General features: G+C 38.8%; 1 protein-coding gene across 2 annotated transcripts in view; it reads left to right on the plus strand.

Annotated features, from left to right (window-relative positions):
* CYRIA (CYFIP related Rac1 interactor A) overlaps positions 1-27,749 on the plus strand; it is a 369,452-nt gene that overhangs the window by 107,281 nt on the left and 234,422 nt on the right. The window contains exon 3 of one of the 2 annotated variants that reach the window (XM_053709661.1): positions 27,100-27,179. In XM_053709661.1, the coding sequence (XP_053565636.1) occupies positions 27,110-27,179 (70 nt within the window). In that variant the 5' untranslated portion in view covers positions 27,100-27,109. Of the gene's footprint in view, positions 1-27,099; positions 27,180-27,374; positions 27,455-27,749 lie in introns of both variants that reach the window. The other variant, XM_053709660.1, reaches the window with a different exon arrangement.

A 27,749-nucleotide genomic window follows, 5' to 3' on the forward strand; every position in this document is an offset into this window, starting at 1 on the left:
TAAAATAACATTACAAGATATCTTCTTAAAACGTCTGATTTCCCAGCAGGGAAACAGAAAGAAACATTTTTACAGCGATACAGACAAGCTCATTTCATCTCGCATACCAGAGATTCACTCCCTTTTTTTCCTTTCTCAGAAAAACATCTATTTCATAGCGTACGACATACATATATATATATATATATATATATATATATATATATATATATATATATATATATATATATATATAAAAAAACACTAGATTACCTTGTCACCAAGTCCAAAATTTTTTATTTTTTCAGAAACCCCGCAAAATGGCCATTTTTGCACGGCTTGGGACAATCGTTTTCAAATAACACATTCTGTTTTTGGTTTAAAGCAAATCTGTTACACTCATACCACAGTGAGAACCTACAGACCATCACACATTATGCATCTCAATATACAAAATTTCCTTACTGCAAGCAAACAAAAAGTCTTACAAACAGAGCTGCTGTACCAGTTTCTTCTCTCTTTTTTTTTTTTTTTTTTTCTTCTGATCTATGTGCGCGCTCAGTGGTGCCCCCCTTCTTTGCCTGCTACATTCTTTAACACAGAGATTTCTCTATTTATCACACAGCAGTACTCACTGACAGTGTTTTAAAAAAAATATTTCTGTCTTTTGCAGAAACTATTAACTCTTCTTTTCTTTTACCTTATACATGTAATTTTCTCTGTGCATTCTTATCTATAAGCAGATCCCATTTCTCAATACAATAATAGCCACAATAATAACATGCACAGCCACTTAATATTTTCTACGCACAGCATCAAAAAACACAAACAAAGCAAAGCAAGCATCAGATATCAACATGAGCTTCAGGTGGGTAACGAAACTCTATTATGGGAATGAATATGGGAAACTTTAACATACGTGAGACTCACTCACTGCCACCTTGCCCGGAGGAGCTTATCTTAAAAGCTCTCCGTCAACTGGCATTCATATATTTCTTGCGCGCTTATCACAGACAGGACTCACAATACCTGTCGTATCCCAGCACAGGACTGATTACCTGTCTGGAGGGGTATAACAACTGCCGGCAGGACTATAACCTCCGCAAACCTGTGCTTCAACCACAGGAACCCCTTTAACCCTTTATCATATATTATCAACACCTATTACCAGACTAAATTTAGGTTCAGATTCACAGAAGGAAAGCATGGTAAAAGCACTCATACTTACTCACTGCGAATCCCACTTCTGACACCAAAATTGTTAGGTGTCCCCCCAGGGGGGTAAGTGTCAGGTCAGGCCGAACCCACGGGGCCAGTGTACCACCTGAGGCATATGTAGATTATCTGATAAGGGCCCCTTAGAATGACTCAGACCACGCAGCATTATGATCGAAAGCCAATTCTGTTTATTGCACAGTGCAAGCCTTTCTTATAACAGCATACAGGGTTAAGGGGATGACACGTTAGGACCGCGTCATCTTACACAGTTATACAGAGCAAAATACAAGGAAAAGCTGGAATATGAGTTTCTCATAACAATACTTACATAGTCATAACAGGCTAACATCTGCGGAGACAGCAAGGTTTCTGAACCATCTTATTCTGGGCGTAGGGCCAGGGTACATTGACAAGGCCGAACAGCTAAGGAAACTATCATAACATGCACATAGTTCTCACTACATAATAACCCAGTATAATAAAAGTCTAATCATTTCAAAATGGATGCTAATCATCACAAGATGGCTGCGAGGAACAAGATGGCTGCCGTCAGGTTCATATTACCCCTAACACCCACCAATAAGCAAGCATAACCCAGGTTGTCAACCAAAAATGGGCCGGCTCCTATGCATCACATTCCTTCTTTTTAAATAAAGATAGCAAGAGAACAAAGAAAAATTGATAACAGGAGTAAACTAGAAAGTTGCTCTATAAAGCATGCTCTATATGAATCATGAAATAAAAAATGTGGGTTTATTGTCCCTTTAAGGTGGGTGTTTGAGGTTGTTTTGTATCCTTGATAAAGGTTCCAGGTGGTGGACCAAAACGTTGGATGTGAAGTGTAGCACAATATGCGAATAAAGTGAAGAAACCGGGTGCAAGTTATTTCTTTGGAGTGTGTGTGTGTATATATGTATGTATGTATATGTGTGTGTGTGTATATATATATATATATATATATATATATATATATATATATATATATATATATATATATATATATATATATATATATATATATATATATATATATATATATACACACACACACACACACTGAAGGATCCAGTACACACGTAGAAAAGTTCATCAAACTTTGTATGGGGTGCTCGCACGTCAGAGGCTCCTGCACAACTCTCATACATAAAGAAATCCAAAGAGGAGACGTCAGCACCACCAATTCATCAAGGTATCGGCTTTATTTACAGTAACATGAAGACAAAGCAGCAGCGACGTTTCGAGTCCTCCCGACTCTTTATCATGCTATAGAATACTACCATTCAATCCCTTATATAGCACCTGTGTAGCATTTAATTAATTCACCTGGATTAGATGACATCCTATATATTTCTCATGTTTCTAATTATTACTCATTTTAAATTAACTTTTTTCCTTTTCACTTTTTAATGTTGCATTTTTTAGGATATTACTGAAATGGTAGTTTGGATTATGTACACAATATCAAAACTCTATAAAATACTAAATATTTAAAAGACCTATAAATGCATATACAAAATATCTAAAAAATACTTATAAAAACAAATGTAGGTCATAATCCATATTTAATCCTACTGGGTGAAGAGTTTTTAAATTTTGTATCCACCAAACTTCTCTCCTCATTAGTAACAATTCCCTATCACCACCCCTTCTCAGTTTTGGAATGTAATCAATTACTTGAAACCTAGGTTGGCTCACTGAATGGCCTGCTTCAATGAAATGGGCCTATACTGGGAGGGATTTATCTTCACATCTAATAGATGATTTGTGGGCACTAATTCTATCTTTAATGCGATTTATTGTTTCACTGACATAGCCCCGCCCACATGGGCATTTTAGTAGGTACACTAAATATTCTGTATCACATGTGTACAGACCATTTATATATTGTTTTTTTCTATCATTTATTTGTGCTTCATGTTTGCCCTTGATCATAGAGTTGCACTGTGCACAATGAAGGCAGGGATATGATCCTTTGTTGGAACTAGTTAGATAATTAACTTTCTCTTCCTTTTTAGTGCCCATATTGGCCTTAACCTATATAAATCTTATGTTTTTTCCCTCTTATAGGCATGTATAGGGGGATCTTGAAATTCCCTAATGTTAGGATTGTATTTATTTAATAACAATGTTTTTTTAATAATTTTAGAGATTTTTTCACTATACAATACTATATTCTGTTGTGAACACAATCTGATTCCCTTCTTTTTATTATCTTTTTCGTGAACCTTGGTCTCCTATTTCAGTAAGCACATCTTGTTTACAATTTGATATTAATGGCTTAGGATAACCTCTTTTCTCAAATTTCTTGGCCATTTGTTCTAATCCTACTGCCTGAAGTTTTTTTATCCATTACGTTCCTCACTGTTCTGACAAATTGGCTTCTAGATATGGACTTAAAAACTTGTTCAGGATGATAACTATCAAAATGTAAGAGGGTATTACGGCTTATTAAATAGATCAGTAGTCAAGGCTCCATCTTTCTTATATACTACTGTATCTAAATAACTTACATGATTTTCAGAAAAATTCAGTGTGAATTTTAAACTATTGGTACTCTTGTTTAATTCATCCACAAATGTTTGTAATGTGCTCAAAGTGCCCCTCCATACGCCAAACACATTGTCGATGAAACAGAGCCAGAGTTTACAGCTTGTTTGAAAAATAACACTAGTATATACATCTTCTCAAATTGGCTGAGAAGATGTATAAAACATGTTCCTGTTGTGGGGAAAAATATCTTATGTTTTTTATGCTAATGTAAAGAAATTAAAATAATTTTTTTTTAAAATTTTTATTTAATAAATTAAAACAATACTTTTAACTTGTTTTTCAGAGCCATTATAGTTTGTGTGTGTGAAGGATTTTTGTACCGTTTGAGTTTCTTTATCCATATTATGGCATGGGTAGATGTAAATGTCTTGATAGTTCAGTTTCCTATAGATGAACAGCAGAGGGCACTATATAATCATAATAAATTCTCTCATGCTATTGCTTTCATGTGAACTACATTGAATGAGCAAATGTCTCTAGGCCAGTCTGTGAGTTTTAAATGTCTCCTTCTCAGGAAATCCACCGAGTAGCACTGCAGGGTTGTCAAAACAGCTGCACAATGTGTACTTATGTATGTGTGTTTAGCTTTGCTGGCTTGCTGGACAATGCCGTTTGATTTGTACAATAGAGCTTTATAGTCAGGTTGTCTGTGTGGAGAGCGTAAGCAATGTTTATTATAGCACATTTCATGTATGATTAATTATGCAGCAGGTTAGATGCTGTTTTTCAGGTTATTAAACATTAAAAGTGAGCAGTGAGCGTTTTCTTCATAGTATGAACTGCTGTTTACATTGGTCCTTGACAAGCACAGAAGGCTGAAAACGCCAAATATAGCAGATCTTTATAGGCTCAGGATTTAGATGGAAGCGCATATCCGTCTTGCTGTGTTATCCTGTTCCCAGTTGTTTGAAAGTAGTGTAGGGACATCAGTGTTCTCCTCACAAAATGTTGCCAACTGGGTGGCAATTTAAAGTAGCCGGGTGGTGTAGTGTAATATTTTAAAATATTATATTATAAAGCACAAATTAATTGTATAATTTTAACATAAATGTATTTAATGATGATAATTTGTTGATAATTGGTGTTTTTAATATTAGCTCATTTTAGATTAATATTGGCTACATTTGTAACCGGGTGATGCACCCGCTATAGTGATCCTAAGGATAACAGTGAACATAATAAACAGTCTTTCAATTGTATAGCTTTGTAGTAGCCTTGCCCCTAATTCTTATAGGGACATTATTGTGCATTAGTGATATTTTATTATTGCATAAATGCTCCCAGATAACTCTGTTTTGCTCCTGCAGAGGTTAAAGGGACGGTAAACCCTATTTTTTTTTTCCTTTAATTATTTAGATAGAGCAAATCAGTTTTAAAATACTTTGCAGTTTACTTTTATTATTTGCTTCTTTCTCGTGGTATCCTTTTGTTGAATGAGTAGGAATGCATCACCGGGAGCTAGCAAACAGAGAGCCAGTAACAAGAGGCATATTTGTGCAGCCACCAATTAGCATCTAGCTTACAGTAGTGCATGACTGCTCCTGAGCCTGCCTAGGGTATTCTTTTCAACAAAAGGAAACAAAACAAATTAGAAAGTTGTTTAAAATTGTATGATCTGTCTAAATCATGAAAGAAAAATTTGTTTAATGTCCCTTTAAATAGATTAGGAATAGCACATGACATTTTAACCGACTTTCCAATGTTCTTCTATTATCACTTTTGGTTAAAGTGATGGTAAATCTGAGTGTTTAAAAAAACTTTAGTATTTACCTTGATTAAAAATAAATAGGACTTTCAATGATCAGGTTTTTTTTTAATAATAAAAGGGCACTAAATTTACCCTTTCTAAGCTGCTGCATCCTCACTAAGCTCAGAGGCTCTGTCCGCCCACGGCACAGCGCTCTTTTCTCCATGATTTGATGTTTCCACCTCTAAACCAATAGCCTTGCAAGTCATATGACAGCCGCACAGGAAGGGTAAGTTTTTAGTACCCTTTTTTACAAAGTGATCACTGAAACACCTATTTATTTGTAGTGATGGTAAATCCTAGCATTTATTTTTTTAAATATTCGGATTTATCATCACTTTAGAAATGTAAAACAAAAATGCACTAAGCAGTGGGTTATATCATTATCATTGCGAAATATTCATAATTTTAAAAATAATTTTACCATTTTATCTCTTTAAAAAAAAAAAAAAGATGCAGGGTCCATTACTTCCTAACACTGCCACAAGGAGGCTGGGGTCTCTGCAGGGCACCAAAGGACCATATTTTCCTTTGAAGTGTTGCTATGAGACACCATAAATTTGCTGCAGTCAGTTTATTGCTGATGCTCAGTAGAGGACTTTTGCTGCAAAATCATGTGACAGTAGAACTTAGGCTCTGTAATGATGGCAATCTTATCTAGCTTCAGGCAGTGGCTACACTGAGAATTTCTAAGTGATGATTTTGCAAGAAAGCAAGTAAGTTGTTTGCAGCTGTTTTTATGCAATATATTTTGTTTATGTTATTAAAAAATATATTTATTTTTTTAAACTAAAGGAGTGCAATACACCTTAAATTAAACTGGTACAAATGTAAATAGTTTCTTTGAAAAGCAAAATTATTACCATTTAAAAACAGAAATGGCCAGTTTGCCCAATTTCAATAAAAAGCATTGGCTTTGTTCCATTTTAAAATGTTTACACCTGAATTAAATATTTCTCTATTTCCTTTGTTTAGCATCACAGTTATGGGAATTGCCTCTATCAGCCAATGTGAATGCACAGTGCAGTGTGCAAATTACATATTTTTATTTATTTTATATTTTTAAAATTTTACAATGTTATTACATTAACTTCTTTTTTGTGTGCAAAATGTTGCATGTTTTATTGTACTTCTCCCATATGCATTAAATAAAACAATATTTGAAAGAAAAAAAATAAACTCCCCATGTCTCTAAATCATGTTATTTAGGAAACCCTCATTCATAGCATATGCAGCTCCTCTTAGAAAAGCCTATTGAATGTAAGATTTACCTACTTAGCACTGGAAGCCGCAGACTCCAGCTCCTGTCTGCAGTGTAATGTGTACACATTTATTCCATTTACAAAATGCTCCCGTTTTACTAAACAAACGTGTGTATTTAATTCGCACAACTTGCCTTATCATGTAATCTGCTAGTCCCAAGAGATTATAGAAGCCTACGAAAATAAACAAATGTCTCTATGCGCCATTCGCATGTTGGACTTATTACATCCCTGCCAAAAATTGGGATAAAGAGATATCAGCTGTCTGTGTGGTGGAACATAACCTAAAGTGTCACGTTTTTCGTTTTGTGTTTGAAATGTTATAAAATGGAAAAGAAATAGAAAAAAGAATTCTTATGTTAAGACAAAATTCTTCCAGCTATTCAATTTGCTAAGATGTTTAATTCAATTTACTAGTTTTAGTAGTAAGTCTTGTAAATTGATTAAAGGGACATAAAATGGCAAAAAAGAAAAATGCTGTAATGTGTAATAGCAGTTTATAATTGCACTGTTTGTTACATTTAACTGTGTTTAACCCCTGCAAGGTGTTAAACGTGGTAAAAGTCAGCAATGCAGTATTGAGTTAGCCGGACACATCGGGCGAGCCAATGACAAGAGGCATATGTGTGTAGCCACTAGGGCTGCAACTATTATTTTCATTATCGATTAATCGGCCAATTATTTTTTCGATTAATCGACTAATCGGATAAAAAAACAAAACAATTTTTTTTTTACTGTATTTAAAATAAAATCCACATACTGAGTGTTACAAATATAAACTTCAGACTAAAACTTTACATTTACATAACTGCTTGTCCAAATTTTAAGCAGCAGAGCACATTTTTATAATTAAGAAAAACAAAACCACAAACTGTTTATAAAGAGGTAGAACTATAAAGAGGCAGACTATAACTGTTTATAACATTCTGTTATTCACTCTTTCAGACACTTTGCATTTAAATGCAAAAATATCAACATAACCACGTGCTCCTGGCTGAGGCTGGTTCTCTTTTTGCAGCTCCTTTGCCTGCAGCAGAGAAGAGGCGCTCAGATGGCGTTGAGGTGTCTGAGATGCATAAGTACGCTATTGCCATTTTTGCCAAGGTGGGATATTTCTTTGTTAGCTTCACCAATGCAAAGAGTTTGTTTTCCTCCTTGGCAAGGGGGCTCTCAAAGTAAGACTGGACTTCATATCTTAAAATTCTATATGCAATGGTAAAAAAACAGCTATAAGGTTAGGGGAAAATATCTAGTTCACTCTTAAAATAACAAATGTATACTTTTATAGAGGATGAATCTGGTACAAATCACAATTTTATTAATAAATAATAAAAAAAGCTAATTAAAAAAGTCAAAAGCGCTAAGGACTATATATCAATAACAGGACAAAGCCTTACACATTTATTTATACAGTACATATAATCAGCAATACCAAGCAATCCGCTAATAATTGTGCAAAGAGATAATAGTGCACATCAATTCAAATAACAGATCCCATCAATCTAGAGCTAGGTGTAAAGAACAAACTTGGCACAATATCATGCAAAGCATAGTACTAAATCACCTTATTTAATATAAATCCAAATGATGACTCCTATTATTTCTTGCTCGCACATAAGCTATGAGTAGTTAAACTTATACTGTCCTGAAAAAGTGAAAATTAAATGTTTGTAGACGTGACAGCCTTTAGGCTAAGGACAAAACCATAAAACACAATACCATGAGCAGGAGCTAATCTGAGGAAAGCAGCTGGTGCCATGCACAGACCAACTAATAGATAATGAGATTCATTGACATCTATTTTAATAATCTGTTATCTATTAGATGTTGTAGCTCTAGTAGCCACCAATCACCAGGTAGCTCCCAGTAGTTCATTGTTGCTGCTGAGGATGTGTTCAAATTATTTTCAACAAAGAATACCAAATGAACAAAGTAACTTGGAAATAATAATTTTAAAGGAGCAGTAAAGTTGTTGTTTTTTCTTGTGAATCCGTTAGAGCAGCTTTTTAATTTACTATCAATTTGATTCATTCTCTTGTTATCCTTTGTTGAAAAGCATACCTAGGTAAGCTCAAGAGCAGCAATGCACTACTGGGAACTAGCTGCTTATTACTCGCTGCACTTGTAAGCTTCTTGTCATCGGCTCACCAGATGTGCAATTCTCTCTCAGTAGTGCATTGCTGCTCCTTTAACAAAGGATACCAAGAGAATGAAGCACATTTGATAATATAAGTAAATTGGAAAGTTGTTTTGAATTTGAATACTGGGAATCAGGAAGAAAAAAAATGTGGGTTTCTTGAGCCTTTTAAGTTTCTTAAAATTGTATGCTCTATCTGAATCATGAAAGTTTAATTTCGTCTTTCTTTAACTTTCTTGCCAAAAACATAATCATGTGATGCATCAATTTCTCTTGTTAAGTGTATCCAGTCCACGGATCATCCATTACTTATGGGATATTAACTCCTCCCCAACAGGAAGTGCAAGAGGATTCACCCAGCAGAGCTGCTATATAGCTCCTCCCCTAACTGCCATTACCAGTCATTCTCTTGCACCCAACAAATAGATAGGATGTGTGAGAGGACTGTGGTGATTATACTTAGTTTCATACCTTCAATCAAAAGTTTGTTATTTTATAATAGCACCGGAGTGTGTTATTCCTTCTCTGGTAGAATTTGAAGAAGAATCTACCTGAGTTTTTCTATGATTTTAGCCGGAGTAGTTAAGATCATATTGCTGTTTCTCAGCCATCTGAGGAGAGGTAAACTTCAGATCAGGGGACAGCGGGCAGATTAATCTGCAAAGAGGTATGTAGCAGCTTATTATTTTCTGACAATGGAATTGATGAGAAAATTCTGCCATACCGATATAATGTAAACTCAGCCTTAAATGCAGTAGCAGCAACTGGTATCAGGCTGTCATGTATGTATATTTTACACTTCAGTATTCTGGGGAATGGCACTTCACTGGAATTATACTGTATGCATAAAACTTTAGCCTAATTTGCAGGGACTAGCAACAGGCTTTTTAATAACACTCAATTTATTAATGTTAAACGTTTTTTGCTGGCATGTAAAATCGTTTAATTTTCTGAGGTACTGGGTGAAAAAATGTTTTGGGCACTATTTTTTTCCACTTGGCAGTCGTTTTATTTAATTTATGACAGTTTACTGATCTCTCTCACTGTTATGTGTGAGGGGGAGGGGCCTTTTTTGGTGCTTTTGCTACGCATCAAAAAATTCAGTCAGAAGTTTATTGTCTTCCCTGCATGATCCGGTTCATCTCTACAGAACTCAGGGGTCTTCAAAACTTGTTTTGAGGGAGGTAATCACTCACAGCAGAGCTGTGAGATTGTAGTTGACTGTGATAAAAAACGTTTATTTCTGTATTTTTTTTTCTGCTATCAGGGTTAGTTATCCTTCGCTAATGGGAACAAGCCTTTGCTAAAATTGTGTTTTTTACAAAGATTTGATGCTATAACTTTTCAGTTTATTAATTTTCAACTGTCATAACTTTTTCTGTGCTTCTTATAGGCACAGTACGTTTTCATATTATAGTAAATTACTTGAAAAGTATTTCCAAGTTGCTAGTTTATTTGCTAGTGTTATTAAGGTAAATAAAACTCCAGGCCCAGATGGAATACACCCAAGGGTGTTAAGGGAACTTAGCACTGTTATAGACAAACCTTTACTCTTAATTTTTCAAGACTCATTATCCTCAGGCATGGTACCCCAGGATTGGCGTAAAGCTGATGTGGTGCCACTCTTCAAAAAGGGAAGCAGGGATGATCCAGGAAGCTATAGACCAGTTAGTCTGACATCAATAGTGGGGAAGATATTTGAAGGGATTATAAGGGATTATATTGATAAGCATATTCGTGTAAACAAGATTATGAGTTCTAATCAGCATGGCTTTAGGAGAAATAGATCATGTCAAACTAATCTAATTAGATTCTACGAGGATGTAAGTAAAAATATAGATAAAGGGGAATCAGTTGATGTGATATACTTAGATTTTGCAAAGGCATTTGATACAGTGCCACATGAGAGATTAATGCACAAAATTAAGGGACTGGGAATAGCTGAAAATGTTAGCTCATGGATAAATAACTGGATAAAAGATAGGGAGCAACGAGTAGCAGTAAATGGATCATACTCAGATTGGACAAAGGTAATCAGTGGCGTCCCCCAGGGATCAGTACTGGGCCCTGTTCTTTTTAATATTTTTATAAATGACTTGGAGCAAGGATTAAATAGCGACATCTCTATTTTTGCAGATGATACTAAGTTAAGTAAGGTCATTAGGTCAGAGCAGGATGAACTCTCTTTGCAAAGGGATTTGCTAAAATTAGAACTATGGGCAAGTGAATGGAAAATGAGATTTAATACGGAAAAATGTAAGGTTCTACATTTTGGAAGTAAAAATAAGCAGGCTATGTATTTTTTAAATGGGACAAGACTTAGCCAAACACAGGAGGAAAGGGATTTGGGAGTAGTAATAGATAACAAGCTAAAGATGAGTGCACAATGCAGGGCAGCGGCTTCAAAGGCTAATAAGATACTAGCATGTATTAAAAGAGGCATTGATTCAAGGGAGGAAAGCATAATTCTGTCATTATATAAAGCCCTGGTAAGACCTCACCTTGAGTTTGGAGTGCAGTTCTGGGGACCGATTGCTAAAAAAGATATTGCAGAACTAGAAAAAGTTCAGAGAAGGGCCACAAAGCTAATAAGGGGATTGGAGAAATTAACCTATGAGGAGAGGCTAGCCAAACTGGGTCTGTTCTCTTTAGAAAAAAGGCGCTTGAGAGGTGACATGATTACTTTATATAAATATATTCAAGGCCCATATACAGAGATGGCAGAAGCTCTTTTTATTCCAAGAAAATTGGTTCTGACAAGAGGTCATAATTTAAGGTTGGAGGAAAGGAGATTTAATCTCCTGCAACGGAAACGTTTTTTCACTGTAAGAGCAATAAAATTGTGGAACTCATTACCAAAGGAGGTAGTGAATGCCAATACCATAGATACATTTAAAAATAGTCTGGATAAATTTCTGTATATAAACAAAATTCATGGATATGATTGCTAGTATTAAATGGGTCACATTTTAATGGGGTTATTTAAGCTTAACTGGAGCTTTTTGTAAGTATTTTAGATTTGTATAGGTTGAACTCGATGGACTTCAGTCTTTTTTTCAACCTTATCTACTATGTTACTATGTTACTATGATTCAGAGGAAGATATCTGTGCTATATGTGCTAAAGCCAAAGTGGAGCCCAATAGAAATTTATGTACTAACTGTATTGATGCTACTTTAAATAAAAGTCAATCTGTACAAATTGAACATATTTCACCAAACAACGAGGGGAGAGTTATGCCGACTAACTCGCCTCACGTGTCAGTACCTGCATCTCCCGCTCGGGAGGTGCGTGATATTGTAGCGCCGAGTACATCTGGGCGGCCATTACAAATCACATTACAGGATATGGCTACTGTTATGACTGAAGTTTTGGCTAAATTACCAGAACTAAGAGGTAAGCGTGATCACTCTGGGGTGAGAACAGAGTGCGCTGATAATAGTAGGGCCATGTCAGACACTGCGTCACAATTTGCAGAACATGAGGACGGAGAGCTTCATTCTGCGGGTGACGGTTCTGATCCAAACAAACTGGATTCAGATATTTCAAATTTTAAATTTAAGCTGGAAAACCTCCGTGTATTACTAGGGGAGGTGTTAGCGGCTCTGAATGATTGTAACACAGTTGCAATACCAGAGAAAATGTGTAGGTTGGATAAATATTTTGCGGTACCGGCGAGTACTGACGTTTTTCCTATACCTAAGAGACTTACTGAAATTGTTACTAAGGAGTGGGATAGACCCGGTGTGCCGTTCTCACCCCCTCCGATATTTAGAAAGATGTTTCCAATAGACGCCACCACACGGGACTTATGGCAAACGGTCCCTAAGGTGGAGGGAGCAGTTTCTACTTTAGCTAAGCGTACCACTATCCCGGTGGAGGATAGCTGTGCCTTTTCAGATCCAATGGATAAAAAGTTAGAGGGTTACCTTAAGAAAATGTTTGTTCAACAAGGTTTTATATTGCAACCTCTTGCATGCATTGCGCCTGTCACGGCTGCAGCAGCATTTTGGTTTGAGTCTCTGGAAGAGACACTTGAATCAGCTCCATTAGATGAGATTACACACAAGCTTAAAGCCCTTAAGTTAGCTAACTCATTTATTTCAGATGCCGTAGTACATTTAACTAAACTTACGGCTAAGAATTCCGGATTCGCCATTCAGGCACGCAGAGCACTGTGGCTAAAATCCTGGTCAGCTGACGTTACTTCTAAATCTAAATTGCTTAATATACCTTTCAAAGGGCAGACCTTATTCGGGCCCGGGTTGAAAGAAATTATCGCTGACATTACAGGAGGTAAAGGCCATGCCCTGCCTCAAGACAGAGCCAAACCTAAGGCTAGACAGTCTAATTTTCGTTCCTTTCGTAATTTCAAAGCAGGAGCAGCATCAACTTCCTCTGCACCAAAACAGGAAGGAGCTGTTGCTCGCTACAGACAAGGCTGGAGACCTAACCAGTCCTGGAACAAGGGCAAGCAGGCCAGGAAACCTGCTGCTGCCCCTAAGACAGCATGAATCGAGGGCCCCCGATCCGGGAACGGATCTAGTGGGGGGCAGACTTTCTCTCTTCGCCCAGGATTGGGCAAGAGATGTCCAGGATCCCTGGGCGTTAGAGATCATATCTCAGGGATACCTTCTAGACTTCAAATTCTCTCCCCCAAGAGGGAGATTTCATCTGTCAAGGTTGTCAACAAACCAAATAAAGAAAGAGGCGTTTCTACGCTGCGTACAAGATCTTTTATTAATGGGAGTGATCCATCCGGTTCCGCGGTCGGAACAAGGACAAGGGTTTTACTCAAATCTGTTTGTGGTTCCCAAAAAAAGAGGGAACTTTCAGGCCAATCTTGGATTTAAAGATCCTAAACAAATTCCTAAGAGTTCCATCGTTCAAAATGGAAACTATTCGGACAATTTTACCCATGATCCAAAAGGGTCAGTACATGACCACAGTGGATTTAAAGGATGCTTACCTTCACATACCGATTCACAAAGATCATTACCGGTATCTAAGGTTTGCCTTTCTAGACAGGCATTACCAGTTTGTAGCTCTTCCATTCGGATTGGCTACGGCTCCGAGAATCTTCACAAAGGTTCTGGGTGCTCTTCTGGCGGTACTAAGACCGCGAGGAATTGCGGTAGCTCCGTACCTAGACGGCATTCTGATACAAGCTTCAAGCTTTCAAACTGCCAAGTCTCATACAGAGTTAGTACTGGCATTTCTAAGGTCGCATGGATGGAAGGTGAACGAAAAGAAGAGTTCTCTCTTTCCACTCACAAGAGTTCCCTTCTTGGGGACTCTTATAGATTCTGTAGAAATGAAGATTTACCTGACAGAAGACAGGTTAACAAAGCTTCAAAATGCATGCCGTGTCCTTCATTCCATTCAACACCCGTCAGTAGCTCAATGCATGGAGGTGATCGGCTTAATGGTAGCAGCATTGGACATAGTACCCTTTGCACGCCTACATCTCAGACCTCTGCAATTGTGCATGCTAAGTCAGTGGAATGGGGATTACTCAGACTTGTCCCCTACTCTGAATCTGGATCAAGAGACCAGAAATTCTCTTCTATGGTGGCTTTCTCGGCCACATCTGTCCAGGGGGATGCCATTCAGCAGGCCGGACTGGACAATTGTAACAACAGACGCCAGCCTACTAGGTTGGGGCGCTGTCTGGAATTCTCTGAAGGCTCAGGGACAATGGAATCAGGAGGAGAGTCTCCTACCAATAAACATTCTGGAATTGAGAGCAGTTCTCAATGCCCTTCTGGCTTGGCCCCAGTTAACAACTCGGGGTTTCATCAGGTTTCAGTCGGACAACATCACGACTGTAGCTTACATCAACCATCAGGGAGGGACATGAAGCTCCCTAGCAATGATGGAAGTATCAAAGATAATTCGCTGGGCAGAGTCTCACTCTTGCCACCTGTCAGCAATCCACATCCCGGGAGTGGAGAACTGGGAGGCGGATTTCTTAAGTCGTCAGACTTTTCATCCGGGGGAGTGGGAACTTCATCCGGAGGTCTTTGCCCAAATACTTCGACGTTGGGGCAAACCAGAGATAGATCTCATGGCGTCTTGACAGAACGCCAAGCTTCCTCGTTACGGGTCCAGATCCAGGGATCCGGGAGCGGTTCTGATAGATGCTTTGACAGCACCTTGGACCTTCGGGATGGCTTATGTGTTTCCACCCTTCCCGATGCTTCCTCGATTGATTGCCAGAATCAAACAGGAGAGAGCATCAGTGATTCTAATAGCGCCTGCATGGCCACGCAGGACTTGGTATGCAGATCTAGTGGACATGTCATCCTGTCCACCTTGGTCGCTACCTCTGAAACAGGACCTTCTGATCCAGGGTCCCTTCAAACATCAAAATCTAATTTCTCTGAAGCTGACTGCTTGGAAATTGAACGCTTGATTTTATCAAAACGTGGTTTTTCTGAGTCAGTTATTGATACCTTAATACAGGCTAGGAAGCCTGTTACCAGAAAGATTTACCATAAGATATGGCGCAAATACTTATATTGGTGCGAATCCAAGAGTTACTCATGGAGTAAGGTTAGGATTCCGAGGATATTGTCTTTTCTACAAGAAGGTTTAGAAAAGGGTTTATCCGCTAGTTCCTTAAAGGGACAGATTTCAGCTCTGTCCATTCTTTTACACAAACGTCTGTCAGAAGTTCCGGACGTTCAAGCTTTTTGTCAGGCTTTAGCTAGGATCAAGCCTGTGTTTAAAACTGTTGCTCCACCATGGAGTTTGAACTTAGTTCTTAATGTTTTACAGGGGGTTCCGTTTGAACCCCTTCATTCCATTGATATCAAGTTGTTATCTTGGAAAGTTCTGTTTTTAATGGCGATTTCCTCGGCTCGAAGAGTCTCTGAGTTATCTGGCTTACATTGTGATTCTCCTTATCTGATTTTTCATTCAGACAAGGTAGTTCTGCGTACTAAACCTGGGTTCCTACCTAAGGTGGTCACTAACAGGAATATCAATCAAGAGATTGTGGTTCCATCTTTGTGTCCTAATCCTTCTTCGAAAAAGGAACGTCTGCTACACAATCTAGATGTAGTCCGTGCCCTGAAATTTTATCTACAGGCAACTAAGGATTTTCGACAAACGTCTTCCCTGTTTGTCGTTTATTCTGGTCAGAGGAGAGGTCAAAAAGCTTCGGCTACCTCTCTCTCCTTTTGGCTTCGTAGCATAATACGGTTAGCCTATGAGACTGCTGGACAGCAGCCTCCTGAAAGAATTACAGCACATTCTACTAGAGCTGTGGCTTCCACTTGGGCCTTTAAGAATGAGGCTTCTGTTGAACAGATTTGCAAGGCTGCAACTTGGTCTTCTCTTCATACTTTTTCCAAATTTTACAAATTTGACACTTTTGCTTCTTCGGAGGCTGTTTTAGGGAGAAAGGTTCTTCAGGCAGTGGTTCCTTCCGTATAAAGAGCCTGCCTGTCCCTCCCGTCATCCGTGTACTTTAGCTTTGGTATTGGTATCCCATAAGTAATGGATGATCCGTGGACTGGATACACTTAACAAGAGAAAACATAATTTATGCTTACCTGATAAATTTATTTCTCTTGTAGTGTATCCAGTCCACGGCCCGCCCTGTCACTTTAAGGCAGGTAATTTTTCCATTAAACTACAGTCACCACTACACCCTATGGTTTTCCTTTCTCTGCATGTTTTCGGTCGAATGACTGGTAATGGCAGTTAGGGGAGGAGCTATATAGCAGCTCTGCTGGGTGAATCCTCTTGCACTTCCTGTTGGGGAGGAGTTAATATCCCATAAGTAATGGATGATCCGTGGACTGGATACACTACAAGAGAAATAAATTTATCAGGTAAGCATAAATTATGTTTTTGTCTATTTATTATATTATTGCAGATTTTAAGAAACGTTTAAATTTACTTAAAGGACCAGTCAACACATTAGATTTGCATAATCAACAAATGCAAGATAACAACAAGACAATGCACTATGGGCTCCATGTACGAAGCAGCGAAAGCTGCTCCGGAGCCTTTGCGGGGCAGGTTCGCATTTGCGAGCCTGCTTCCTGCAATGTAAGATCCGCTGCCCGTGTGTAGTGGAGGCGGGCGGACAGCTTCGCTAGTTAAGAAGCTGTCCGCCCGCCTCTTAGTACATGGCGCCCTTAGTCTGAACTTCAAATGAGTAGTAGATTTTTTATAACAAATTTCAAAGTTATGTCTATTTCCACTCCCCCTGTACCATGTGATAGCAATCAGCCAATCACAAATGCATATACGTATAGTCTGTGAATTCTTGCACATGCTCAGTAGGATCTGGTGACTCAAAAAGTGTAAATATAAAAGACTGCACATTTTTTTTAATGGAAGTAAATTGGAAAGTTGTTTAAAATTACATGCTGTATCTGAATCATGAAAATTTAATTTGACCGGAGTGTCCCTTTAAGAAGGGCAGCTTTTGCCTTTTGTCTTTTATAAAAAGTTTTATTTTTTAAATGTGTTTCATTGTAAGATTGGCATGTTTTGCAACTGGTAGGTGGAGGTTAAAAAGAAAATTAAAGAATAAAAGTACTGTATGTATTTTCACACAAGTAGTAGTAATTTTAAATCATGGTTCAGAACCTTTTTCTATTCTGAGACAAAGGTTAACCATTTGACAGCCGGAGAGAGATACTATGCATTCCTGCTCTTTACCTTTCAGCATTCTTTGGCAGCAACTGGATACATCCTGGCAATTTTTCAGCATTCCATAATGCTGCATTTAAGATAACTGTTGTTGATATAAAGAGGAAATAGGATGCCACTTAGTTCTTTGTTTTGCTGGACTTGCTGTACATTTGGGGAGTCTGTTTACAGTGCTAGAAAGCTTCTGATGATCCTAGATTCCAGATTGTTCCTGCTTGGTTATAAGATTATTGTATTTTAACACAGACCCTGTTAACCCCTTCCCGCCGTTAGGATGTTCTATGCTGGGCTTTAGCATCATTAGGACGGCAGGGAACGTCCTACCATATATGGCATCCTGCAGCTTCCCCCTTTGACGAAGACAAGGATTGGCCTGGGGCGCGTGTCTAGCAGCAAAGACAGTCCCCTATGATCTGATCCGGACCTTGAAATCACGTGATCGTATAGAGATCGCATGATTTTATTTTTACTTAGTATTGTTTACATCGGAACAAACACTATTGTACTGCCACAAAGGGGTTAATTAAATTCAACTTTGACGTCTGGATTGGTAAAATCCTTGAGTCTGACATTTTAAAGGGCTGTTAAAACAGTAAATCCATACTAGGCATAATGATGTAATCAAAGCAAAGATTAGCCTTAGAATAATACGTTTTTGTTGTTTTTTTTTTTTTTTTTTTTTTTTTTTAAAATTTTAATTCGTTTATTTAAATATTAAAAATGTGTAAAGGTTTAGTTTTATAAAGTAATTGGTGCAGCCATGTTTGAACTAGTTTTTTTATTTATCTGTTTGTGCAAACAAGGCTGTGTGGAAACTCTTATGTTTCATGTAGCCTTGTTTGGATAGTCTTTTTTTTTTTTTTTTTTTTTTTTTTATTGCCTTTTTTTTTCTCTGTATCTGTCCCTAATTGTCCTGAACAGGAAAGATGGATATGGGGAAACTTAAGCTAGCATTGCAGTGCCCATTGCTCTATAAAAACTCAGTGAAATTTAGAACTAACAATTTTCAGAGTTAAATTACAGAAAGGGGGGCAAAATAAATAATAACAGTATGTTTAACTACACACAATTAAGCATTTTATATTACAATCTTATGCTGTTTAATATCCCTTTTAAAGTAAATAAAAAAGGTTTTATATACAGTGTATATCTGCACTTAAACACTTCATTGTGAAAGGTAACCATACAAATTACATGTTTTATTTTTTTTTTAAAGCATTTAAACTGATTTTGATACAATTGTCATTGTTTTGCAGTTCCTGGGCATACTTATAAAAAAAAATAAAAAAAAATCATCTTATTTAACTACTGAGTCTATTAGGGCAGTAATATTTGTATTAGGTGTGTAATATTTTGTCACATTGCACAAACCAGCATGGCCTGAACAAAATTTACAAAACAAACATTCAAGCTTAGCAAAGTATTACTAGTACAAAGAGGCCTTATTTATATCAAACTATAGAATCATGTTATTGTTTTGGTTTCTTCACTTAAAGGAACAGTAAAGTAAAATTAAACTTTCATGATTCAGATAGAGCATGTGATTTTAAAACCGCTTTCTAATTTACTTCTATTATCAACTTTGCGTTGTTTTTTTGATATCCTTTGTTGAAGAGTAAAGGTAGGTAGGAGCTCAGGAGCGTGCATACACCTTGAGCAGTCTATGGCAGCAGTGTTTGCAGATAATGTGTCTATAGACATCTGGCAATACTAATATGTAGGGTGTAGGAGTGATATTTAATTGAGTACAGAAATGATCTGACCCTTGTAAAGTTTGCAATCAATAGTGACTCAATCTATATAATACACAAAATGTAATGTTTGATAAAGTCACAAGTCATATCGTTTACACCGTGGGAGGTGACTGCAATAATTACAATAGTTGAAAAGAGACACTTGAGGTTTAATACCACTGAACGTACATCAGCAACCTTTTATTTACACTGCTCATATCGGCATTAATGGTCTAACATCAAAAGATTGTATAAATGAAAGATTGTCGCAAAATTCAAATGGTCTTGTTATAACAGGACTTTACGCAAATCAAAAGGACTGCCTACACAAAGGGTTGAACATATCCGTATACCCACTATCAACAGAGATTTGCACACCTGTTAAACCGTGTATACCCACTATCAACAGAGATTTGCACACCTGTTAAACCGTGTATACCCACTATCAACAGAGATTTGCACACCTGTTAAACCGTGTATACCCACTATCAACAGAGATTTGCACACCTGTTAAACCGTGTATACCCACTATCAACAGAGATTTGCACACCTGTTAAACCGTGTATACCCACTATCAACAGAGATTTGCACACCTGTTAAACCGTGTATACCCACTATCAACAGAGATTTGCACACCTGTTAAACAGTCGTTTTAACCAACGAATAAGTTAAAAAAATGACATTTTTAAGAATCTTTGCAAAGTAACGGCTTTTAAATTGCCAGTATTACTCGCCTAGGTTTTAACCATTTGTGATTGTATATTTGTTTTACATATAATTCCGTTTATAATTTTACTGCTAGTTTTATATAATGTGTTTTTAATAAGTGTTGTATGAATTAGAACAATCAGTGTCATTTAGATTATTTTTATACCAAGTCACATCTAGTATTCTTCTTGTTATATGAATTATTTTTCATGAACTTTATCAAACATTACATTTTGTGTATTATATAGATTGTGTCACTATTGATTGCAAACTTTACAAGGGTCAGATAATTTCTGTACTCTATTAAATATCACTCCTACACAGTACCTACCCACACCCTACATATTGGTATTTTCTCTTTCTCCAACATAGGTGTGTCCGGTCCACGGCGTCATCCTTACTTGTGGGATATTCTCTTCCCCAACAGGAAATGGCAAAGAGCCCAGCAAAGCTGGTCACATGATCCCTCCTAGGCTCCGCCTACCCCAGTCATTCTCTTTGCCGTTGTACAGGCAACATCTCCACGGAGATGGCTTAGAGTTTTTTAGTGTTTAACTGTAGTTTTTTATTATTCAATCAAGAGTTTGTTATTTTGAAATAGTGCTGGTATGTACTATTTACTCAGAAACAGAAAAGAGATGAAGATTTATGTTTGTATGAGGAAAATGATTTTAGCAACCGTAACTAAAATCCATGGCTGTTCCACACAGGACTGTTGAGAGCAATTAACTTCAGTTGGGGGAACAGTGTGCAGTCTCTTGCTGCTTGAGGTATGACACATTCTAACAAGACGATGTAATGCTGGAAGCTGTCATTTTCCCTATGGGATCCGGTAAGCCATGTTTATTACGATCGTAAATAAGGGCTTCACAAGGGCTTATTTAGACTGTAGACATTTCTGGGCTAAATCGATTCATTATTAACACATATTTAGCCTTGAGGAATCATTTTATCTGGGTATTTTGATATAATAATATCGGCAGGCACTGTATTAGACACCTTATTTCTTAGGGGCTTTCCCAAAGCATAAGCAGAGTCTCATTTTCGCGCCGGTGTGGCGCACTTGTTTTTGAGAGGCATGGCATGCAGTCGCATGTGAGAGGAGCTCTGATACTTAGAAAAGACTTTCTGAAGGCGTCATTGGTATCGTATTCCCCTTTGGGTTTGGTTGGGTCTCAGCAAAGCAGATACCAGGGACTGTAAAGGGGTTAAAGCTTAAAACGGCTCCGGTTCCGTTATTTTAAGGGTTAAAGCTTCCAAATTTGGTGTGCAATATTTTTAAGGCTTTAAGACACTGTGGTGAAAATTTGGTGAATTTTGAACAATTCCTTCATGTTTTATCGCAATTGCAGTATTAAAGTGTGTTCAGTTTAAAATTTAAAGTGACAGTAACGGTTTTATTTTAAAACGTTTTTTGTACTTTCTTATCAAGTTTATGCCTGTTTAACATGTCTGAACTACCAGATAGACTGTGTTCTGAATGTGGGGAAGCCAGAATTCCTATTCATTTAAATAAATGTGATTTATGTGATAATGACAATGATGCCCAAGATGATTCCTCAAGTGAGGGGAGTAAGCATGGTACTGCATCATTCCCTCCTTCGTCTACACGAGTCTTGCCCACTCAGGAGGCCCCTAGTACATCTAGCGCGCCAATACTCCTTACTATGCAACAATTAACGGCTGTAATGGATAATTCTGTCAAAAACATTTTAGCCAAAATGAACCCTTGTCAGCGTAAGCGTGGCTGCTCTGTTTTAGTTACTGAAGAGCATGACGACGCTGATATTAATATCTCTGAAGGGCCCCTAACCCAATCTGAGGGGGCCAGGGAGGTTTTGTCTGAGGGAGAAATTACTGATTCAGGGAACATTTCTCATCAGGCTGAATCTGATGTGATTACATTTAAATTTAAGTTGGAACACCTCCGCATTTTGCTTAAGGAGGTATTATCCACTCTGGATGATTGTGAAAAGTTGGTCATCCCAGAGAAACTATGTAAAATGGACAAGTTCCTAGAGGTGCCGGGGCTCCCAGAAGCTTTTCCTATACCCAAGCGGGTGGCGGACATTGTTAATAAAGAATGGGAAAGGCCCGGTATTCCTTTCGTCCCTCCCCCCATATTTAAAAAATTGTTTCCTATGGTCGACCCCAGAAAGGACTTATGGCAGTCAGTCCCCAAGGTCGAGGGAGCGGTTTCTACTTTAAACAAACGCACCACTATACCCATAGAGGATAGTTGTGCTTTCAAAGATCCTATGGATAAAAAATTAGAAGGTTTGCTTAAAAAGATGTTTGTTCAGCAGGGTTACCTTCTACAACCCATTTCATGCATTGTCCCTGTCACTACAGCCGCATATTTCTGGTTTGATGAACTGATAAAGGTGCTCGATAGTGATTCTCCTCCTTATGAGGAGATTATGGACAGAATCAATGCTCTCAAATTGGCTAATTCTTTCACTCTAGACGCCACTTTGCAATTGGCTAGGTTAGCGGCTAAGAATTCTGGGTTTGCTATTGTGGCGCGCAGAGCGCTTTGGTTGAAATCTTGGTCGGCTGATGCGTCTTCCAAGAACAAGCTACTAAACATTCCTTTCAAGGGGAAAACGCTGTTTGGCCCTGACTTGAAAGAGATTATCTCTGATATCACTGGGGGTAAGGGCCACGCCCTTCCTCAGGATCGGCCTTTCAAGGCAAAAAATAGACCTAATTTTCGTCCCTTTCGTAAAAACGGACCAGCCCAAAGTGCTACGTCCTCTAAGCAAGAGGGTAATACTTCTCAAGCCAAGCCAGCTTGGAGACCAATGCAAGGCTGGAACAAGGGAAAGCAGGCCAAGAAACCTGCCACTGCTACCAAGACAGCATGAAATATTGGCCCCCGATCCGGGACCGGATCTGGTGGGGGGCAGACTCTCTCTCTTCGCTCAGGCTTGGGCAAGAGATGTTCTGGATCCTTGGGCGCTAGAAATAGTCTCCCAGGGTTATCTTCTGGAATTCAAGGGACTTCCCCCAAGGGGAAGGTTCCACAGGTCTCAGTTGTCTTCAGACCACATAAAAAGACAGGCGTTCTTACATTGTGTAGAAGACCTGTTAAAAATGGGAGTGATTCATCCTGTTCCATTAAGAGAACAAGGGATGGGGTTCTACTCCAATCTGTTCATAGTTCCCAAAAAAGAGGGAACGTTCAGACCAATCTTAGAGCTCAAGATCTTAAACAAATTTCTCAAGGTCCCATCGTTCAAGATGGAAACCATTCGAACTATCCTTCCTTCCATCCAGGAAGGTCAATTCATGACCACGGTGGATTTAAAGGATGCGTATCTACATATTCCTATCCACAAGGAACATCATCGGTTCCTAAGGTTTGCATTCCTGGACAAACATTACCAGTTTGTGGCGCTTCCTTTCGGATTAGCCACTGCTCCAAGGATTTTCACAAAGGTACTAGGGTCCCTTCTAGCGGTGCTAAGACCAAGGGGCATTGCAGTAGTACCTTACCTGGACGACATTCTGATTCAAGCGTCGTCCCTCCCTCGAGCAAAGGCTCACACGGACATCGTCCTGGCCTTTCTCAGATCTCACGGCTGGAAAGTGAACGTGGAAAAGAGTTCACTATCCCCGTCAACAAGGGTTCCCTTCTTGGGAACAATTATAGACTCCTCAGAAATGAGGATTTTTCTAACAGAGGCCAGAAAAACAAAACTTCTGGACTCTTGTCGGATACTTCATTCCGTTCCTCTTCCTTCCGTAGCTCAGTGCATGGAAGTGATCGGGTTGATGGTAGCGGCAATGGACATAGTTCCTTTTGCGCGCATTCATCTAAGACCATTACAACTGTGCATGCTCAGTCAGTGGAATGGGGACTATACAGACTTGTCTCCAAAGATACAAGTAAATCAGAGGACCAGAGACTCACTCCGTTGGTGGCTGTCCCTGGACAACCTGTCACAAGGGATGACATTCCGCAGACCAGAGTGGGTCATTGTCACGACCGACGCCAGTCTGATGGGCTGGGGCGCGGTCTGGGGATCCCTGAAAGCTCAGGGTCTTTGGTCTCGGGAAGAATCTCTTCTACCGATAAATATTCTGTAACTGAGAGCGATATTCAATGCTCTCAAGGCTTGGCCTCAGCTAGCGAGGACCAAGTTCATACGGTTTCAATCAGACAACATGACGACTGTTGCGTACATCAACCATCAGGGGGGAACAAGGAGTTCCCTAGCGATGGAAGAAGTGACCAAGATTATTCTATGGGCGGAGTCTCACTCCTGCCACCTGTCTGCTATCCACATCCCGGGAGTGGAAAATTGGGAAGCGGATTTTCTGAGTCGTCAGACATTGCATCCGGGGGAGTGGGAACTCCATCCGGAAATCTTTGCCCAAGTCACTCAGCTGTGGGGCATTCCAGACATGGATCTAATGGCCTCTCGTCAGAACTTCAAAGTTCCCTCCTACGGGTCCAGATCCAGGGATCCCAAGGCGGCTCTAGTGGATGCACTAGTAGCACCTTGGACCTTCAAACTAGCTTATGTGTTCCCGCCGTTTCCTCTCATCCCCAGGCTGGTAGCCAGGATCAATCAGGAGAGGGCGTCGGTGATCTTGATAGCTCCTGCGTGGCCACGCAGGACTTGGTATGCAGATCTGGTGAATATGTCATCGGCTCCACCTTGGAAGCTACCTTTGAGACGAGACCTTCTTGTTCAGGGTCCGTTCGAACATCCGAATCTGGTTTCACTCCAGCTGACTGCTTGGAGATTGAACGCTTGATTTTATCGAAGCGAGGTTTCTCAGATTCTGTTATCGATACTCTTGTTCAGGCCAGAAAGCCTGTAACTAGAAAGATTTACCACAAAATTTGGAAAAAATATATCTGTTGGTGTGAATCTAAAGGATTCCCTTGGGACAAGGTTAAGATTCCTAGGATTCTATCCTTCCTTCAAGAAGGATTGGAAAAAGGATTATCGGCAAGTTCCCTGAAATTTGGATGTTGTTCGCGCTCTAAAATTCTATTTAGATGCTACAAAGGATTTTAGACAAACATCTTCCTTGTTTGTTGTTTATTCAGGTAAAAGGAGAGGTCAAAAAGCAACTTCTACCTCTCTCTCTTTTTGGATTAAAAGCATCATCAGATTGGCTTACGAGACTGCCGGACGGCAGCCTCCCGAAAGAATCACAGCTCATTCCACTAGGGCTGTGGCTTCCACATGGGCCTTCAAGAACGAGGCTTCTGTTGATCAGATATGTAGGGCAGCGACTTGGTCTTCACTGCACACTTTTACCAAATTTTACAAGTTGATAAGTTTGATACTTTTGCTTCTTCTGAGGCTATTTTTGGGAGAAAGGTTTTGCAAGCCGTGGTGCCTTCCATTTAGGTGACCTGATTTGCTCCCTCCCTTCATCCGTGTCCTAAAGCTTTGGTATTGGTTCCCACAAGTAAGGATGACGCCGTGGACCGGACACACCTATGTTGGAGAAAACAGAATTTATGTTTACCTGATAAATTTCTTTCTCCAACGGTGTGTCCGGTCCACGGCCCGCCCTGGTTTTTTAATCAGGTCTGATAATTTATTTTCTTTAACTACAGTCACCACGGTACCATATGGTTTCTCCTATGCAAATATTCCTCCTTAACGTCGGTCGAATGACTGGGGTAGGCGGAGCCTAGGAGGGATCATGTGACCAGCTTTGCTGGGCTCTTTGCCATTTCCTGTTGGGGAAGAGAATATCCCACAAGTAAGGATGACGCCGTGGACCGGACACACCGTTGGAGAAAGAAATTTATCAGGTAAACATAAATTCTGTTTTTTTTGATCGCACACTGTGAGAAGTACGATCAGTGGGTAGGCTTAGTACTGTGCTCTTTTAGTTTAGTAGACACCACTGTTATTGTTTAATAGACATCTGGCAGCAGTGTTTGTAACACACTTCTGAACTCATGTAAGATTAATATTTAACCCTTTGAGTGCTAAGCACTTTCCCACCTGGGTGCTAAGCTGAATTTTTTTATTTTTTATGTTTTTACATAAAACATTTTTTAACTTTTTTTTTTCTAGATCCCCAAGACTTATACAGTTGAAACGGTGGGTCTTGGGGGTCTGTATCTGCTTAGATGCCTGAGATACAGGCTTCTAAGCAGCATGCCCCCTTTCCCTATACTTTGCATTGTCCATTTTAAATAAAGTTGCGCCGTGACGTCGTCACATTTCACGTGACGTCACCGCGCAAAACGTGAAGCCCAGGCGATGCCTGTCACTATACAGGCCCGATCTCCGGGGTAGGAGCGTGTGGAAGCCTCCAGATCTCCCTCAAGGTGGGAGAGTGCTAGCAACGGCTCTGAGCCGTCGTTAGCACCTGAGTGAGACAATTTGCGACGGCTCAGCCCCAATCTTTGGCACTCAAGAGGTTAAAGGGACACTGAACCCAAGTTTGTTCTTTCGTGATTCAGATAGAACCTGCAATTTTAAGCAACTTTCTAATTTACTCCTGTTATCACATTTTCTTCGTTCTCTTATGTTTATTTGAAAAGCAAGAATGTAAGTTTAGATGCCGGCCCTTTTTTGGTGAACAACCTGGGTTGTTTGTGCTGATTGGTGGATAAATTCATCCACCAATAAACGAGTGCTGTCCAGGGTCTAAACCAAACATTGTCTGGCTCCTTAGCTTAGATGCCTTCTTTTTCAAATAAAGATAGCAAGAGAACAAAGAAAAATTGATACTAGGAGTAAATTAGAAAGTTGCTTAAAATTGCATGCTCTCTGAATCACGAAAGAAAAAAATTGGGTTCAGTGTCCCTTTAACAAAAGATACCATGAGAACTAAGCAAAATTTCTAATATAAGTAAATTAGAAAGTTTTTTAAAAAAATTGCTTGCTCTATCCAATCCATTTAAGTTTGATTTTGAGTTCTTCTGTCTCTTTAAAAAAATAAAAATGTCAATGTCAATTTTTAAGGGTATTTTGCCACTTTCTTCCTTTGTATGCTACACAATAAAGCATATTTAGCATTTCCATGAACACAACTTTAGCCCCTTGGCACCCGGTTTTCATTTACAATACGCAGTGATAACTCTGTACTGTTTTGTATTGCATCCACTAGGTTTGCTGGGATGGGTAATCTACTTAAAGTGCTTACCAGGGAAATTGAAAACTACCCACATTTTTTCCTGGATTTTGAAAGTAAGTTTATATAATAAAAAATGAATTGCTAGAACATGGGTGAGCCTTTCCTTTTCCCTAAATTGTGAGCTAGTGAGAAATGTAACGTCAAAGGGTGATCCACGTAACACCGCACATGGCACACGTCTGCATGTTTCTGAAGGCTTTATGCACTTAGCACTTTTCTTTTTTTTTCTTCCTTTTTCTATTTTTCAGGAGCCAAATGGGAAATCTTTTAAAAGTTCTTACTTGCACAGAGCTTGATCAGGGGCCAAACTTTTTCCTTGACTTTGAAAGTGAGCAAACCTCTTGCCTGGCTTCAGATTCTTTACTAATACTATATATGTTGCATGTATTGTTCTGCTGCATGCCGCCTTAAGATTTGCATGCAATCTGGTTTTCACTCTTATCAAGGTGTGTGAACGATTTGTTAAAATTACAGCTTCAGGGGCCCAAATTTTGTTGAAATAGTTAAAGAAGACTGGGTGACGTCTATGGTTCTTAAAAAAAATGTTTTAAATGGGAATTCTTGATTGTAACAAGTCTGAAGTTTAGATACATTTCATAAAAGACATTAAACTCCTCTTGCTT

This window comes from Bombina bombina, chromosome 4 (genome assembly GCF_027579735.1).
Source record: "Bombina bombina isolate aBomBom1 chromosome 4, aBomBom1.pri, whole genome shotgun sequence".
NCBI lineage: Eukaryota > Metazoa > Chordata > Amphibia > Anura > Bombinatoridae > Bombina > Bombina bombina.